This window comes from Labrus mixtus, chromosome 13 (genome assembly GCF_963584025.1).
Source record: "Labrus mixtus chromosome 13, fLabMix1.1, whole genome shotgun sequence".
NCBI lineage: Eukaryota > Metazoa > Chordata > Actinopteri > Labriformes > Labridae > Labrus > Labrus mixtus.
Genome location: NC_083624.1, coordinates 6,440,676 through 6,458,396, shown reverse-complemented (window position 1 = coordinate 6,458,396; position 17,721 = coordinate 6,440,676). Strand labels below are relative to the sequence as shown.

The window sequence follows — 17,721 nt, the reverse complement described above, 5'->3', positions numbered from 1 at the left end:
TATCTCTGAAGTAATTTTCAATTCATCTGTTTGTTTGCTGCACAGTCTTTTAAATTTTCCAAATCATCTGTGAAGACTAAAATTTATTGACACGTTCCTTTGAGGAGAAGAAGAGCCAAGGCGTCATCCCGTTTTTTGTTTCCTTGACAATAAAATTAAACATTTTCAAAGCATGTTTTTACTTACAGTCCTTGTTTACATGCGGAAACTGCCGGAGCAGCCTATCAACATCTCTTAGCTTTGTGCTACAAATTCATAAAAGTCACACGTTAACACTGATCAAAGCTCACTCTCTCCTAACAAAATAATATTGCACTTAACATTCTTGCACACCAGCCGCCATTATTGTCACACTTAATATATATATATGTACTGACACCCTTGCCTTTTTGCATTCACACAGGTGTAGTTTAACCTCATACAGAAACATCAGTAAGAAAGTCTTCTTAAAAAAAACACTGGGGGGGCTAGAAATTACACTAAATTTTCAAAAGGAAGTATTCTACACTATACTTGTACAAATCTCAGTTTTTTCTTCCAAGTGCTATACAGCGAAAAAAGAAATAGTCTTCTTTAGAATAAAAGGCCAAGAGGCTACTGCTAGTCCTCGTTTTCCTGGCCTGAACCTTCAGAGCGATCTCCTTCTATTCGATCTGCAAGAAACAAAAAGCAAGTACGACATGTTAAGTGTGATTTTTTATGTATTCAAAAACAATCTAACAATTTCTACAAAGTCCAGATTCAACCTGCAGTTTACCTGATCGGATGTGATTGAGGGAGGCCAACATTCTGAGCATGAAAGAGGCCGGGACTGTGATTGTGTTCCTGGTTTCCTCGAGCATCAGCTCGTTGCGAGTTATTACCTTGACAGAAAAGAGGAAGACGGGAGAAGAAGAGAAAACGTGAGTCAAAGTGAAGGAAGCTGAGTCTGACAAAAAGAAGGGAAGACAGGGAGGAAAGGATCATCTGTGAGGAGAGAGTGAGGAAAGATGTATTGTTTTTCATATTCTGAATTACCACATATATGTGAAGGCCTTAAGAATTGATAGTTTGATAAAATATCAAAGAAAAAGTCTGAAACAAAAGTCTTTGTTTCTCTCTTGGAGAGTAAAAGATGATCCTGTAGATATGAAAGTGGAGCCCATGTGAGGGTTTAATCAACACTGCATCCAGTAAATCTACAAGTTCTTCATTAATTGTGTTTTTATCATGCAGAGAAGTACGGGACAGTATTCTTTGTGTTCTCAGGACCTCTTTATGCTCTCTGTCACCAAACGCTCGGACAGAAGTTGAGAAAAGGGCTTCTGGGTACTCTGCACACTCAGCCTGGAATCTGTTGCAGAATGACTTAAAGCTCAAGGAGCTGGTGCTGGTGTTTTTAAATCTAAAATGAAAGAAGCAGATTCTACAGGACGTCGATGTTTTAGCTCGGCTGTTTGAACAACTGATTCCCAGATATGACTCGTAGATGGTTCTATTTTTAATCCAAAATGTTGCGTTTTGTAAATTGTATTTTGTCTCTCTTTGTATTTCCGTCTGTAACTTTGTGTTTTTGCTGCTGCATAACAATAATTAGTTATTGCTGCTTTCCAATGTCCTGTTTTGGTTTCCAGTTATTTTGTTCCGGCCACCTTAGTAACCCCATGATTGGTACATATTTGTATTTATAAGGGCGTACTACATGAACTGCCCTCTATATTAAAAAGGAAATAATCTTCAGAAAAGGTAAAGGGGTAATAATGGATCTGAAGTGTCTAAAAATTTAACTTCTGGTTGACGTTTTTTGTTTTGGAGAATCAGAGAATCGAAAAAGACAAAGTACTTTGAGTTTTCTGTTGTTATCTTTGATCACAAGAAGAAGAACACTGATTTACACAAGCCCTCTGGTCTCCGCTGATTCCTAAAGCTGAAAGCAGCTGAAGCCTTCCATCTCAAGGACTCATCGTTTATGACATTCCTCTGAACTCCCTCTGTCTCTGGTGCTTTTAGTGTGTTTGCTGCATCATGTTGGTCTGAGTTGCAGAGTCACCTTAAACTCGAGCATTAAGTTAGCTTGGAAGATTTTAAAAGGATCATTTCATGACTGTGTGCACATGTTTCTCTGCTTAACGCTTCTGATTGGTTGACTGTTGTCTGTCTTTGTTCTCTGTGTGAAACCTTTGCTGCTGTCTTGTCCAGGACTCGCTTGAAAAAAAGAAACCCTGTATCTCAATGAGAACATTTTTTAAAATAAAGACACAGTTAACCTCGTACCTCATTAGCGAGGACTCTGTTGAAAGATGGCGACTGTTCAAGTGGCGACCAAATCTTTATGTCGTAGTCTATCCCTGAAGAAGCTAGAACTGAAACAGAGAAAAGACAAACAGCATTTTAATAAACAAGGAAGCATCATCGTCTTGTAGGAAGGGAATCGTCTGAGCTGTAGAGTGAAGCACGGGGAGTGGGGGGGGACGCGGGACTCACTGGGGTCAAAGGGGTGCGGCTGCAGGCAGTTCACTACGTGGTTGTCCGCTTCCAGCAGCATGAGATGCTCGGCCGTGTGTCTGTCCCAGATGAAGATGTGACCACAGTCTGAGCCGCTCATCACAAAGTTGTTGCCCCAAAAACAAGACTCCTTTATCTACACAGCGGGGAAAAAACACACTGAAATGTTGCATCGTTCACCAAACATGGAATACTTCCATTCATATAGGAGACCAACAAGATTTCTCTTAATCTCACATCGGTAAATTTACACATTTCAGAGAGTTTTAATATGATTCACCTTTTCTTTGTATCATCATCATCATCATCATCATCATTCACTGTTTACTCAAACCATCACTATTTGATCTAAACTTAAGTAGGTATCATTTATTATGTTATTTGGCAAGCTGACCAACTAAAATATGCTCCATGTGAGTTTTTTAACAGCTTGTATTATTCATTATTTATTGTTAATTATCTATTTATAAACACAAAGAACAAATACAAAACAACACAACTGCTGCTACCTTTTTCTTATTGCTGCTGTTATTTTATTATAAATCTGTACCGGTATATTTTATTTAGACATGTCTATTGCTGCTACTGTGTACAGTATATTATTTGTATATGACTTGTGTTTTTTTATTTTATTCTTTGTATCTGTGTGCTGTTCTATCCTTTGGTGTAACCAGCCAGAGAGTCGGATTCAAATCGTGCATGTTGTTTACAGTGATAACAAAACTTCAGGGTGTCATTGCACCAGAATGTTGTTGGTTTGGAAAGTGTAACTGCAGGTATCTTTCCCTCTCTTATTTACCTTAAATTGCATTTTTTTTTTTTTTTTTTACTTGCTTTGCTTTGTGTTTGCTCTGTGTGCGATTTAAAAAGACAAAAAGTTAATTTGTGAACTGAACTGTCAGTGGAATCCATCCTGACTTCTTTAAGGAAACAAAACAACCATATTTCTTCAAAATCAAACAAACCCTCCCTGTCGCTTCTTTCCCGAGGTCCCTGAAGTAATGCATTGTGAATAAACGCGAGACGTACCATTGTCCTTGAGTTGCGATGGCCTTTGTAGACCATTTTGACCGAGGGTCTCCTGATATTCTGCGTCTCACTCTCCTCCATCTCCCTCCTCTCTTTCCTCCTCCTGAACAGCTCCTGGATTCGAGCGGCTGCTGAGCGTCTGTGATAACAAAAGGAAATCAGTACATGTGATTAAGAGGCTCTTAAAAAAACACAAAGAGACACAAAGGCATGATGTCATGATGCTCTATGACCTCATGCTTCAAATGTTGAATACAATGAATGCTGGTATCAACAATTCAACCAATAACAAACTAGAGAGCAGACTCTTTTCAAGGCAAAACATTACAACTGAAAATAAAGGTCTTAAAATTTAAATTTGTAGTCTCGTCCATAACTAGCATGGGCAGACGTGTTACAAAATGTAACTTAAGGTAATTAAGGGTTTGTGTGTATAATCAAAAACTGGAATTTAAGAAATCATATTTGCTCATCTCATTTTAAATCAGGATGTCATGCACACACTCCTTCTTCATTCTCTTTTTCCTCCTTTCCAAACAAGGTTTTCAAAATGCTGCTTTAATGCTCGGTCTCAAACTGCGCGTGGAGTCAGTACTCACATGCATAAAACACTCAAAACTCTACAGGTTAGCCGTGTGTGTGTATTAGTTTTTCTGTGAGTGAGCCAAGACCACACCTTGTTATTTTCATACTACACACACACCATGATGTGCTGTTGCTCATCTCCACATCACACACCTGACAGGTAAGATGCTTCAAGTGGTTAGTGCAAAAGAGACATTACCTGATCATCCTATCTCCTACTGCAGATCCTCTGGAATTAAATCTTTATTTGTAGTGAAACAGTCATCACAAGAATAAAACATCCCAGCACCCGCCCTTTCAAAGTAATGACACAAAATAATAATGTTTTTATTTATAAATCATAATGTATCCTACCTCTGTCCCTGTCCTCTGAACCGGGTTGACGGGATGAGAATGGGATCGTCGTCGCTGTCGTCAGAGTCCGGATTACCTCTCGCAGGTTGGCTCTGGCCCTCCTCCCCCCCCTCCTCTGCTGCCGTCGGCTCTGCTCTTCTGCAGCCTCCCGTTGTGTCCTCCGCAGCCTCCGACTGGCCCCGCTCGAGTGATGAAGACACCGTGGTGCCGCCCTCAGGGGCGCTCTCTGCCGGGGCCTGAGCCGATGAGTTGCTGTGAGGACTGGAGCAGGAAGCGTCACAGGGCGGGTCTGTGGAGGCAGCTGGCCCACTCTGCTGCTGCCCGGTCAACTCTGAGCCTGCTGAGGAACAAAAATATATATATATATTAGTACATGCAGAACAAATGTTAAATCTATTTTGGTTGTAGGTCAGACGTTGATGTGTACTTTTTGCATGTATTTAATTTACTTATTAAAGCGTCTATCAGAAACACTGTGCACTTAAAAGTTTGCACAAATGCCTTGGAAAATCACACTTAAGCAGTTTAAGTTGTGCACTTCTAAGAAAGCACAAAAACAGCTTAAAGTGTACACTTGGAAGTGTGCCTATAAATGTATTCCTTTTTTTTTAAATCTATTTTTTTAAATCTATATTGTGGTATCTATCTATTCTTTTGTACATTCTTAATTTTTCTTTTTATATTTAAATTGTACTGTGTTCACTTTTTGTTTGCAATCTTTGCTCTTTGCTGCTGTAACAATGTCAATTTCCCCATTGTGGGATAAATAAAGGATTATCTTATCTTATCTTAAAGTAATAATAATAATAATAAAGTTTATTTATAAAGCACTTCTCAAAACCAATGTCACAAAGTGCTTTACAGGAAAAAAAGAAAAATCACAACAGTCAAATACACAACAATAAAATCCTATTTAAAAAAGCATGAAAAATAAGACAACAGTGCAGCAATCATCCAATGAACAGAGAAAAGAGAAACAACCGAGACAGAGATCGGCTGAAGTTAACAGTAAAACAAATAAAACATCATGGATGAAACAAGGATTATAAGAAGGCCTTACGATAAAAATGTGTTTTTAAAAGAAGATACTGATGTAGCTCGTCTGAGATCCTCAGGCAGGTCGTTCCACAGCCGAGGAGCCCGAGCTACAAATGCTCGATCTCCTTTAGTTTTCAAGTTTGAGGTGTGAACAGTAAAGAGGTTCCTGCCTGAGGATCTCAGGATGCGCAAAGTGTGAGTTTTAGGTTGTGCACTTAAGTGTTCACTTATGCGCTTGAAAATATGCACTTGATGATGTGAACTTGAAAGTGTGCAGATATGCACATGTGCAGTTGAAAGTGTGCACTTGGATATTAAAATGATGCATACTAAAGTGTATACTTCTGTCAGTTACACATCAGTGACTACAGGTGCATTAAAGCGGACCACAACCAACTTTGTGATGCAACCTGTCTGAAGGGAAACAGGGGTAAAACTTTATTTTTATAACTTTTGATACTTTATATTCTGCTGCAGGACTCACCTTGCTCTGACAGTGAAGTCCCTGTAGACACGATCCCTCTGCTCGCCGTGCTCGGTACAGTCACAGTCTCAGATGTCTTAGGTCCTCCGCTGCCCAGAGAGCTGGATGTGCTGCTGCTCCTGTTGAGGAAAAATAAAACAGTGACTGAGTTCTCCAAATCACTCAGGGTTTAGCTGCATGGTTTACAACGTTTTAATATTCCTCAGTGAGGACATTGTTGTACGAGGCCTATGACGTATATCCCAAAATGTTTGCACACAATGTTTAAATTGTTTTTACAAAGATATTTGTTTTGCCAACTGCCAAGAAACCAAAAAAACTATATAACTGAAAACCAATTATTAATTTTAAAGGTTCTTTTGAAAATTCCTGTTTAGTAAAAAGTTAACAAACTAAATGATTTATTGAAAGAAAATGAAACCAAGAGATTCAATGATTCTGCCAAACCCTCAACCCCCCCAACTGCTTGGGCGCTCTTTCATCTGCAGACCCTCACGCTGTCATCTCTCAATTCATTAATATCCACAGATCCTGTTTGTGCATGCGTGTATTCCAAGCCGATGTGTGACAAGCATTTCTCTCAATAACAGAGTGTAAACCAAAATTTCCTCATGGCACGGCGATTAAAAAAGTATGTATGTAATTTATTGTCTGTGAATTTGTTTTAGACATTTGCTTCTGTTTACTGAATTGCCATTTTACATTTTGAATATCATAATCTGGATACTGGTCGAAGCGTTGAGATCACCTGCTTGTGGAATAAAGAGCGACTGTATAAAGTGAAAAGACTGAGCAGTCATTTTTGATTCTTTATTAACTGGTAGAATGGATCTGATGTCCAAAATAAATAACTTCAATCTGAAAACCAACACAATAACTGAAAGCTCAATCGATGACTCACCACTCATCAGTGAAGTCCAGCTTGATGGTGCTGGTCGTGGTTCCCTCTGAGCTGTAGTGCAGGCTGAGGACTGGCTCTGCTGCACTGGGTCGACTGGTGCCGGGCATGCTGGAGATGGAAGAGGACGTTGTAGAGGTCGTAGGAGCGCTGCTGCTAACAGGTACAGGAACGGGCCGCTCAGTGGACGGACCTGCAGCTTCTGCTGCTCCTGAGAGGAGAGAGAGGACACACAGGAAAAGTTTCCAGTTTTGTAATTTTCTGTTTTGCTTCACCCAAACAACTCTCATCAAAAGTTTTAGCTAAGAGTATTTTTTCCACTTTTTAAGTGGTAATGGGAACGTGCACTGGACATTAATAGAGCAGATTGGTGGTGGTGGTGGTGGTGGTGGTGGGGGGGGGGGGGGGTGTAAGGCACACTGTAACAGACGTGAGGACAATCACTTGCCACAGCAACAAGACACACACACACACATAGTGAGACATAAAACACAATGGTGAAAGCCCCCGATGGATCGTCATACCCCTGAGGTGGGATGTAACACTCAAGCATCAATAAAAAAATGATTGCACTGTAAACGAGAAGCACTTTAACTGTTACCAGAATATTACTATTTCTAAATGTTTTTGCATAATTGCTATCTTTATATGTCTCCGCAGTAATGATCAGGTATTTGGCCCCCTTGGACTTATAAAACAGCCTTTACCAGGTGATCATATTGGTTCTTACTGAATATTGCTACTAGGGTGAGGCAGACTTGCTGTTTTTATCTAATACAGATAGAGGATTGGAGTTCAGAGTGGAACAAAGGGAAGTAAAAAACAAGAAGGAAATTAAAGACAAAGTGTGGGGAACTATGAGACAAAGCAGGGATGCACCGATCTGATACAGACATCAGATGAAGGTGTGTTTCTTACTCAAGTCAGTGGATCAATCCGGGGCCGATGCATCACATTTGATTCTATTTTTACCTTCTAATGGAAGGATGAAGGAGGCAGCTAAACTGTCAGCTGTAAGGAGGGGATTATTACTCGCTACACCTTTAGTCATACAGCTACTTCTTAAATGTGCAATAAAGTTGGAAAACACATTTTACAAGTCAAGCCTACTTGTTGCCTTACAAAAAAATAAAATAAATCTTTCTGGTTGACACAGTGAGGCATAGATGTTTCAGACAAACTAAACACCGGCATTGAATTTGTCCTCGTTTACATCAAACTCCCAAAGCCAGGGTTCTGACATCAGGACTGAAAAAGTCACATCAGTGCATCCCAAAGAGAACTGATTTGGTTTATGAGGGAGGATGAAGAAGACACAGCTAGTAGCAGGGTGGGGGTGTTTGGGGGGGGGGGGGGCGGGGGTGGGGAGAACGCACCCTGCTGTTCATCAAGAGTCATGGATCCCAGCTGTTTGTTTACCACAGACGAGGGAGAATCTGGAACACAAATGAGACCTGACTAAACATCGGACACAAAGGTCAAACCCGAGGACTCACACAGTACAGATGCACAGGGGTTAAAAGTTATTAAAAAAGAAAAACATGATCCAGGCCAAGCAAGAGGAGACAAAGCTGCATCTGATAACACAACGATCAGTTCTCATTCTGCATGTGCAGCTTCATGAGTATCAGAGATTAGTGCGTCTGAATGGAACATGAACATGACACATTCACACACTCTGCTTAGAAATGTCTGACTTCTTTCATGTCAATAGCTAATTTTAGGACCCTACATGTGTGTTTGGATTCCCTCTTTAAAACACCAAAGCAATCAACTCTTCTTTCCATTTAATAATTTTCTTACATTTGAAAGATATCTGTGATAACAGATGTTAGAAAACAAAAAAAGTAGACCTCAGTGCAGCCTGGGTTCAACAGATCGCCTGTCAGACATCACAGTGCTACTAGAATGTAATGGACAGTTTTCTGGTTATTAACATGTTTGAACTTTAATCCATTGTGTTCCTCTTAACTGCAAACAAATTACAAGTTTTGAAATTTCAGAATAAAATATTGCTGCAAAAGTGCAATAGGCATAAGCACAGTAACATTGGACACTAAAAATCAAATCCAAACAGTATAGATGAATGAAACAGTTTCCACCCAACACAACATGAAAGTCCTCATTTAACATCTCATCCTACTCGAGTACCCTCAGACATTAGGTGCTGAATGTACTCTGTGATGATTATTAAAAACTCTTACAGTCTGTCATCCCTTTATGTTTATTAATTGTTGTCATGGAGTTGATTCTTTATGTCATAAGAGCTGATTTTTGTCTCTATGTGGTCAAAGCTCTGTTTGTTTCTGCATTTTTTTCAGCTTTTATTTTGAAAGTATCCTCGGTGCTTTCATTCACACTGAGGTTTTCCTGCTATTCAAATTACTCTCTGGCCAAAAGGCTACAGGTGACTTATTCTGGCTTTCACGAGAAATGTAATTAATGCACAAGTTTATATCAAATGAAGTTAAAATCCCTCAATCCCAAAGTAGTTATTTTATTAAGGCTTTATTGCCAAAAAGCACCAGGTGGGATTCCTAACCATAGGTCATTTTTCTTTTCTTTTTGAGTATTGTGGTTCATTCTGTAAAGGTCGTGTTATGTGTGAACTAACGGACATCTACATGTGAATTACAACAAGCCATCAAGTTAAAATAAACTGAAGATAACGTCAGTTATTCTAAATTATTTATCTTATTTTTTGAAGGACAGCTGAAGAGATACAGGAAATGTTATTAGGAGAGAGTGGGGGGATGACATGCAGAAAAGGGCCGAGGCTGGATTTGAACCCACAGCCGCTGCGACGAGGACTACAGCCTCTGTACATGTGACATAACCGCTATGCCATCGGCACTCCCGTTTTTATTCTTTAGATCAAACCAAAGTGAATCATGTCCAGCATTAAGGTCACCAGTTAAGTCGTCTGATGTGTGTGTGTGTGTGTGTGTGTGTGTGTGTGTGTTGGGCTGGGCGATATGGACCAAAACTCATATCTTGATATTGATTAGTTGAATGGCGATACTTGATATATATTGATATGTATTTTATTAACAGTGAAAACACATCAAAAAATAAACTACCTGTTTGTGAATTTAAAAAGTTATATTATAAAATAAAAGAGAGAGAGAGGAGGAGCAGGGTGAAGAGGGACAGACAGTCAGTCATCATCAGTGAGATGAGAAAAAGGTGACCTGGCACCTCTATAACGTTATTTTAACCCTTTGACTTCCACACAAAGGAATCCATTTGCAAAAAAATTATTTGTTGGTAAAATTGTGTTCCTGGCTCTTCATTAAGCAACACTTCAGGTTATATTTTTCAGATTACCCAATCAGGAAGCAGATATGCAGTATGCCTGTTTAAGGTTACTTTGGGCATGAATGGATTTCTTTCATTTCTGCAACAAAATGTTGAGTTTTTTCATATATGAACATTTTTGAGAGTAGAAATTATTTATTTAACAAATTGAATGAGTAGCAATGGTTAGAAAAGGTGAACAAAATAAGAAATTAGTGACTTGAGCCAGGCCGTTTGTCAACCGAGCGGTTGACCATGTTTTGTGAGGAATCGTAGATATATATTTTACTGTCAAATGTATTTCCTTCAACTAAAATCTGATTGTTAGAGGGTCTATAAATGATATGTGAAAAGACGTTTGCTCTTGTTCTGTGAGATTTCTGAGGAGCTGTGCAGCGCAGAGTCACTCCTGGTGTTTTCCACAGTTTTAAGACAATGATAATTATGTACAGCAGCACCACCCATTGGACATAATCTGTGTTACATACACTATTCAATCAATGAGGTGAATGAGGATAAACAGCCAAAGATAGGTTTTCTGAGTTTTAAATACAGCAATATGGCGGTGGAAAAAAGGTCAACCGCGTGGTTACAATGCAAGTCAAAGGGTTTTTTAATGCAACGTAAACTATATCGATATTAACGATATTGTCTTACCCTGTATCTCGTTTGAAAATATATCGATATATCTTAAAAACTCCATATATTGTGTGTGTGTTTGATCAAACATGAATGAACAACCACATGAGCCATGAAGATGCCAACGTAGAGCTTCAAACTGGCTGGTGCCACTCCAACAGGTGAAAACTCAAGCAACAGGTGAGAGTGTTAGCGAGTCATTAAAGAGGATGAGAGGCGACGCAGTGACAGCTTCAGAGGTTAACAAACATCAAGGTGCATTATTGGGGGGGAATGGAAAGAGGATCAGTGTAGGGATTAGAGGTCAGTTCTAGATCTGGTCTTTCTGGGGGAACATGGCAGGGGAGGGAAAGGGGGGTCCAGGCAAAACAGCCCGCATGGAGGGGGGGGGGGGGGGGGGGGGGGGGGGGGGGTGAGGGTAACCTGTAGGGGGTTGCGTCTCAGCAGCAGCGGCAGGAGGATCAGCAGCTCTTTGTCTCTCAGGGGCTGCAGAGGAAGAGGAGGAAGAAGAAGAAGAAGGAGGGGCCGCCCGCTGACCCCGTCCCGGTGGGTCGGCCAGCCGGAGTAATCTCTGCAAACGCCTACACACTAAACTTATGGGCAGCCGTTGAGAACTGTACTCTAACAGAGGGGAAGAGTAGGAGAGGAAGAGTGATGCATGATTAGAAGAAGACTGAGGGGGAGAGGAGGAGGAGGAAGGATGACAGGATGCTGAAGGAGAAGAGAGGGAAGTGAGGCTGCTGCTTGAGTGGAGTGGCTCCAACAAACAAACACACAAACAAACAAACAAACAAACAAACACACACACAGGAAATACTGATGTGATACCTACGTGCTGCACTGGGGAGCAAAATGTGAATTTCTGAGACTTTCTAAATTAAAAACAAATAACGCTCACTTCTGTTTGAGTTACCTGAGAGAGCGGGTTCTGAGGTTGAGGTGGGTGTGGGTGTGGGCGTTGGCGTTGGCGTCGGGGTCCCAGTGACGTTGGCCTGACTCCTCTGCTCTGAGTCAGGCGAGGAGGTGACGGGGGAGGAGGAAGGGGCTGAACTCTCCACCGACGAGGAGCTGGAAGGAGGAGGAGCTGTAACAGTTGATGATGACCCTGAGGAGGAAGAGGACGTGGATTTAGGCATGGCGGTGGCTGCACTGACAGGAACAGGAGGCTCCCCGGGTGCGTCCGACCCCCCGGGCCTCTCAAGGTCGCTGGACTCCTGGGTGGAGTCACCTGCACCTCGGGCAGCTGGAGTACTCGGCGGCCCCTCCAGACGAGCAGCTGTTCCTAAAACAAGAAAATAAAAAAGGAGATTAACGATCTCGAGGAAAATCAACAAGTAATGCAAAATGATCAGAAAGGTTTTAATTGTATTTATTTATTTTGTAAAATGTTATTTTTATGTGAAGCATTAATTAAGAACAGTATGCAGTCCGGAAAACTTCCAGAAAATTTTCCAGCAGCCTGTGATGAAAAATCTGAATGTTTAACTTTCACAGAAAATCTTCAGGCTGAGGGACATTTAATATATGACAGCATCCATCATCCTTCTTCAAGAGTGTAGTCTTTCAGTTTGAGAAATGAACATGCTGATTAGATTCTTATTGCAATCTGTGCATGCAACAATATATCTGAGTGCAAACAGAGTGAGCAAAGAGAAGACAAATCTTATGACTGAGTTCAAGAGCAGATTTAAATGTGATTTTTTGATCCAGCAGATGTCGCCCTTGAGCACCAGCTTGAAACCAAAACAACTCGCGCTGCATTGTTGTGTTAGCATGCTAATGCTAGCGATCTTTATTATGCTCGTATCTTCACACTGCATGTAAATTTACCTGAAATGAGCATGATCTAGAAACACAGTTAAGCAGTGAGTACAGTATGTTATTCTTCTTTTCTCTAGTCCCTCAATTAAACAACTTTTATACGCGAGGGGAGGAGTCAGCCGGCCGGCCGGGCGATGTAAACAAACTGAAGATAGGACTCTGAAAACTCTGAAAACATCACAGACAGTGGGACTCGGGTGTTACACCCATTGTAGACAGTCATGACTCACAGAGTTATTTTCAGAGGATATACTTGATTTCTACATTTAAGTGTGAAAAATCACATATAAAGACTTTAAGTGATTCATATCCGTTTATTAGATGCAGATTGTCAGTTAATGTACCTCTGGGTCGCGGCTGAGGCCGTGTCCCTCTGCTGCTCTGAGCTTCACTCGCCTCCTCGAACCACCGAGACAACATGTCGGACATCCTCTGCATCAGAGACACGTTGGGGCTCTGCTCTCCTACAAGAGCAAAGGAGGAAAATGCACACAGATTTATAGCTGCTGCCTAACAGCATTGGACTGATTAATAACAGTCATAACTTCACACGTCATTGAAAATTAAAAAAGTGTGCTTTATGATTTTAAAATGTGTTGTTTCTTATGCGGGCCTCAGAAATGAAGTCTGGAAGTTAATTTCACTAAGTATGGATTAAGTGTTGAAAGGCTTAACTTTTTGCAATTTAGATAATTTGATCCAGTAAGACTATTTCTGCATGACCAGGCACAATGCACTTAATCCTCAAACTTTGAACAAGATGAGCGAACTACATCGGAGGCTAGTTCTTTATTTTCCAAAGGTTGTTGGAGAACTTATCTTTTAAACAGTGGCTGCATCATTCTGTGTTTTAACAAATTATGTTGACTTGAAATACAACCTTTAAAAGAAAACACCGATTGCTGACATTCTGTTAGCTTTGGCTTAAATTAGGCGTCTGATCCAACAGAGCCCTAAGTCTCTAACTAGACTCTTTGCCTCTGTCGCCCCCCGGTGGTGGAACGACGTACCAAAATCCATTTGGTCTGCACCTTTAAGAAAAAACTAAGACCCAGCTCTTAATAAACACCTATGCACCTAATGATTTTGATGATTACGATGACAACATTATTTAGGGTGGTTTAGTTATTGATTAGAATTCTCTAGAAAAGCTGTCGATTTTTTGCTTTGCTCTTATGGACTGATCCGTTTAAAAACCTTTAAAATCTGGGGGGGGGGGGGGGGCTGTAATTTGAGACATCTAATTCAAATTAAATGAAGAGAAAAACACACACACACACACGTGTTTGCTTCTGTACCGACTTCTACTCTGTTCTTACCATCTCTCTCCCGCTCACTCTCAGGACGAGCTCTAGGACCCGTGTCGGACCAGTCACCTCGTAGACGGAGGCGCTTCACTGGAGGCTGCCTCAGCTGTGGAAACACACGCACGCACGCACGCACGCACGCACGCACGCACGCACGCACGCACGCACGCACGCACGCACGCACGCACGCACGCACGCACGCACGCACACACACACACACACACACACACACACACACACACACACACACACACACACACACACACACACACACACACACACACACACACACACACACACACACACACACACACACACACACACACACACACACACACACACACACACACACACACACACACACACACACACACACACACACACACACACACACACACACACAGAAAGATTAGCAGTTTGTCAGTCAAAGCATGGTCAAAAATAGCTCTGCTGCCAAAGCAAAACACTGCTCGTCTCTGTCAGTGTCCTCTTAAAATGTGCCCCCCCCCTCCAACCCCCCTCCCGACGGCACGGTGAGGGTGCCTTCACTTTCCAGTCCCCTGGCTCTCTCTGCAGGGCAACAGGCTGAGAGCCAAAAATAGAAAAAAAAGGGGGCTTTTAGTGAAGGGACTATCAACTGCTCTACTCAGGAAATGTCATCAGGTCTGGATAAGGACTGGAGGTGGTGAAAAACGCCCCGGGGAGGGGGGGGGGGGTAGATAGTAGAATAAAAACTGAGAAACAAGTGGTGGTGACGAAATGATGCTACAGGTGAAGGGGAAAACGGAGCCCCCTGCTCTGGCCGTTCTGTGCACCTAGGGCCGATCTATTTTTGGATGATAGAGGAACACCTCATGCGTCGGTCGCTGTATTTGGAAAGGAATGTGTGCTGGGGATGCATCTCGACACCGCTGAACTCAACACGAGGCTTTGAAGTACTGGCACCATGACCCAGCACATTCAGACACACGTGAAGAAGACCAGTCCTTTAACGCTCAATATGAGATCCACACTGTTTGTTCTGTTTGTTCATTTAGCAGATACTCAAAACTAGATGATCACCCAAACACTTATCATGACCCAAATACACAAAACACAAGAAGAAGAATTTAAAGATGTTCCACTTCCTTCTTTTCTCACTGTGTGTCTGCCCTCCTCTTCTCTGTTCTTCAGGGTCATTTGCTCCGCTCGCTGCCCTGCATTAGCCAGAACAGATTTAGCACTGATGTTTGCAGTGCTCTTGAAGGTCCTTTTGTGTTTCCTCACTCACTCACTGTCTGCACAGATGGCATGTGCTCATTTTTATTTTGCTATATAAATAAATAGTCTGGCTGCTCAATTATGGCAAAAACTCCTAATCGTGATTATTTTGACTTATACTGAGCAAAGGATTATTAAACACGATTACTCTATGGAACGTAATCTTTCTCTCTTTTAAGTCCCTTCTTCTTAAGACACACTTTTTCCGCTGAGCCTTTCCTGATTTTTGTTGATTTAATTTTTTTTTTTACTATTTTAACTTTTTAGAATTCCTTTAAAAGAAAGAAATGTATTTTATAGTTCTTTTAAAAAAAGGGATTTTAATATTTTAAAGTGATTTTTATTCCTTAATCTTGCCTTGTTTATTATTCTATGACCTGCCTGTTTTTATATTTGCTGTCCCTGTAAAGCACTTTGTAACTTGTTTTTGAAAAGTGCTCCATAAATAAGATTATTATCATTACTCATTGACTCTAAAACATCTGCACCACATGCATTTATTAAACTTAGACACTCTAACATTCTCGACACTTTGAAAAAGTAGTGATGCAAAAAATAAACACTTTGAAACACGGAGCCACGGAAAAAAACAACATGCCAAATTTATTTCTAAACCAGATTTTTTTTTTTTTTTTTTTTTTAATAGTAACCAAACAGTCCAATAACGTCCCGTAGATTCCTCTGCTTCTTACTTAAGTTAAAGTGAGAGCTGTTTTGGCGGGAGGGGGCGGAGCAGAGCTCGCGCTGTAGAAGGGTGCGCTGCATTGCAACACGGCGGCGTGCAGCACAGTAATCGTTTAATCTCAATTATCTTGTTTTCATTAAAGCGGGAAGCCAAAATCTTAATTAAATTGAAACTCGATTAATTGCCCGGCACTAATAAGTGGAGCTAATTGGGTTCAGCTTAAGAAGCATGCACACAAGGATCGGGGGCTTAGCGTGCTAGAGAGTTGACATCAGAGAGGAGAACCGCTGTGACTTCATAGTTTCAGATTTTTATTGTAAATCTAAATTAGAGAAATAACTTTTTGATGATTGAATAAGTGTTAAGATAATTAAAGGCTTTATATGTGATTTTTTGATCCAGCAGATGTCGCCCTTGAGTACCAGCTTGAAACCAAAACAACTCGCGCTGCATTGTTGTGTTAGCATGCTAATGCTAGCGATCTTTATTATGCTCGTATCTTCACACTGCATGTAAATTTACCTGAAATGAGTGTGATCTAGAAACACAGTTAAGCAGTGAGTACAGTATGTTATTCTTCTTTTCTCTAGTCCCTCAATTAAACAACTTTTATACACGAGGGGAGGAGTCAGCCGGCCGTCCCGGCGATGTAAACAAAGTGAAGATAGGACTCTGAAAACTCTGAAAACATCACAGACAGTGGGACTCGGGTGTTACACCCATTGTAGACAGTCATGACTCACAGAGTTATTTTCAGAGGAGATACTTGATTTCTACATTTAAGTGTGAAAAATCACATATAAAGACTTTAAGGAAAAATAAATAAACAGCATGTAACAGCATGAAACTTTAAACCTGGCGGGTCACAGAATAAATAAAAACTCATGGAAATAAATGTGAGAGAAAATGGGGGCGGCAAGATGCCACAGTGTCAAATGGTCCAGGCAGTTGAATCAGTAAATGAAAGGATAACCAAGTCCAGAATAAATGTTTTTTGTTTTCTTTCTCCTTTGACTCTTCTTCTCTTTCTTTTAATTAAATTGTATTTTTTCATTTTATATAACTAATTTGTTTGTTTGCACTTCCTAAAGATGTTAAATATCGTAAAGAGAAAGGGGAGAAAACCTTGATGGAGGGAAAATGAATGTATGAATTTATGTAACACAGATCCAAGCTACCTCAGTTTTACTTCAAGCTACTTTAAATAAACTGTAAAACATGTTTCTGTATTGTAAATGTTATTTTTAGTATTTCCACATCACTGGGGGGACACGACCTTTTTGACACCACACCACTTATTAAAATGTAAAATATTGTCATCCTTATGTTGAATATAAAATACGTGTACTGTATGTTAAGACATGATGACGATAAAAAGTAATAAAGCAGCAAACATGCAGCTCCTATCAGAACCCGTGCTGTGCGCTCACCTCCTCCCTCCTCTCCTCAGACGGGCCCTTCAGCTCTCGGGCCTGGTCGTCTTTGGGATCGAACAGGTAGATGTAATCGGAGGAGTAGCTGACCAGCACCTCCTGACCGTCCTCGCTGTAGCAAAGAGAAGTCACCCGACACGACTTGTTGGACAGGTGAGCGGGAACGAACCGTACGCACATGCCCGTCGTCCCTCGGCCCATGTAGTTGCCTGAGGAGGAAAGAGAGTCCCCGGTTAGTATAAGACGTTTCCCTGGAACCAAAACAGAACTTTTTGGACCACACTTATGGGTTATTAATGTCTGAATTGGAAAAACATGGAACGCCGTTCAGCTCTTGTGTGTCTTGCTTTCACCTGTAATCTGTTATTATAATTCCTCGGCTTCATTATGTTGATGTTTTTAAAATA

The 17,721-nt window shown here is 40.9% G+C and overlaps 1 protein-coding gene across 6 annotated transcripts in view; it reads right to left on the bottom strand.

The window, feature by feature from the left end:
- Window positions 1–63: 63 nt before the first annotated feature.
- The window catches only part of dcaf6 (ddb1 and cul4 associated factor 6), a 32,978-nt gene continuing 15,320 nt past the window's right edge, over window positions 64–17,721 (bottom strand). The window contains exons 7-21 of one of the 6 annotated variants that reach the window (XM_061053395.1): window positions 17,312–17,523; window positions 13,949–14,042; window positions 12,974–13,093; window positions 11,722–12,090; window positions 11,232–11,429; window positions 8,249–8,308; window positions 6,876–7,083; window positions 5,975–6,093; window positions 4,453–4,792; window positions 4,298–4,327; window positions 3,514–3,652; window positions 2,464–2,620; window positions 2,254–2,342; window positions 758–863; window positions 64–653 (exon numbers count right to left, since the gene is read on the bottom strand). In XM_061053395.1, the coding sequence (XP_060909378.1) occupies window positions 601–653; window positions 758–863; window positions 2,254–2,342; window positions 2,464–2,620; window positions 3,514–3,652; window positions 4,298–4,327; window positions 4,453–4,792; window positions 5,975–6,093; window positions 6,876–7,083; window positions 8,249–8,308; window positions 11,232–11,429; window positions 11,722–12,090; window positions 12,974–13,093; window positions 13,949–14,042; window positions 17,312–17,523 (2,294 nt within the window). In that variant the 3' untranslated portion in view covers window positions 64–600. The remainder of the gene's footprint in view (window positions 654–757; window positions 864–2,253; window positions 2,343–2,463; window positions 2,621–3,513; window positions 3,653–4,297; window positions 4,328–4,452; window positions 4,793–5,974; window positions 6,094–6,875; window positions 7,084–8,248; window positions 8,309–11,231; window positions 11,430–11,721; window positions 12,091–12,973; window positions 13,094–13,948; window positions 14,043–17,311; window positions 17,524–17,721) is intronic. The other 5 variants (XM_061053396.1, XM_061053397.1, XM_061053398.1 and 2 more) reach the window with 5 other exon arrangements.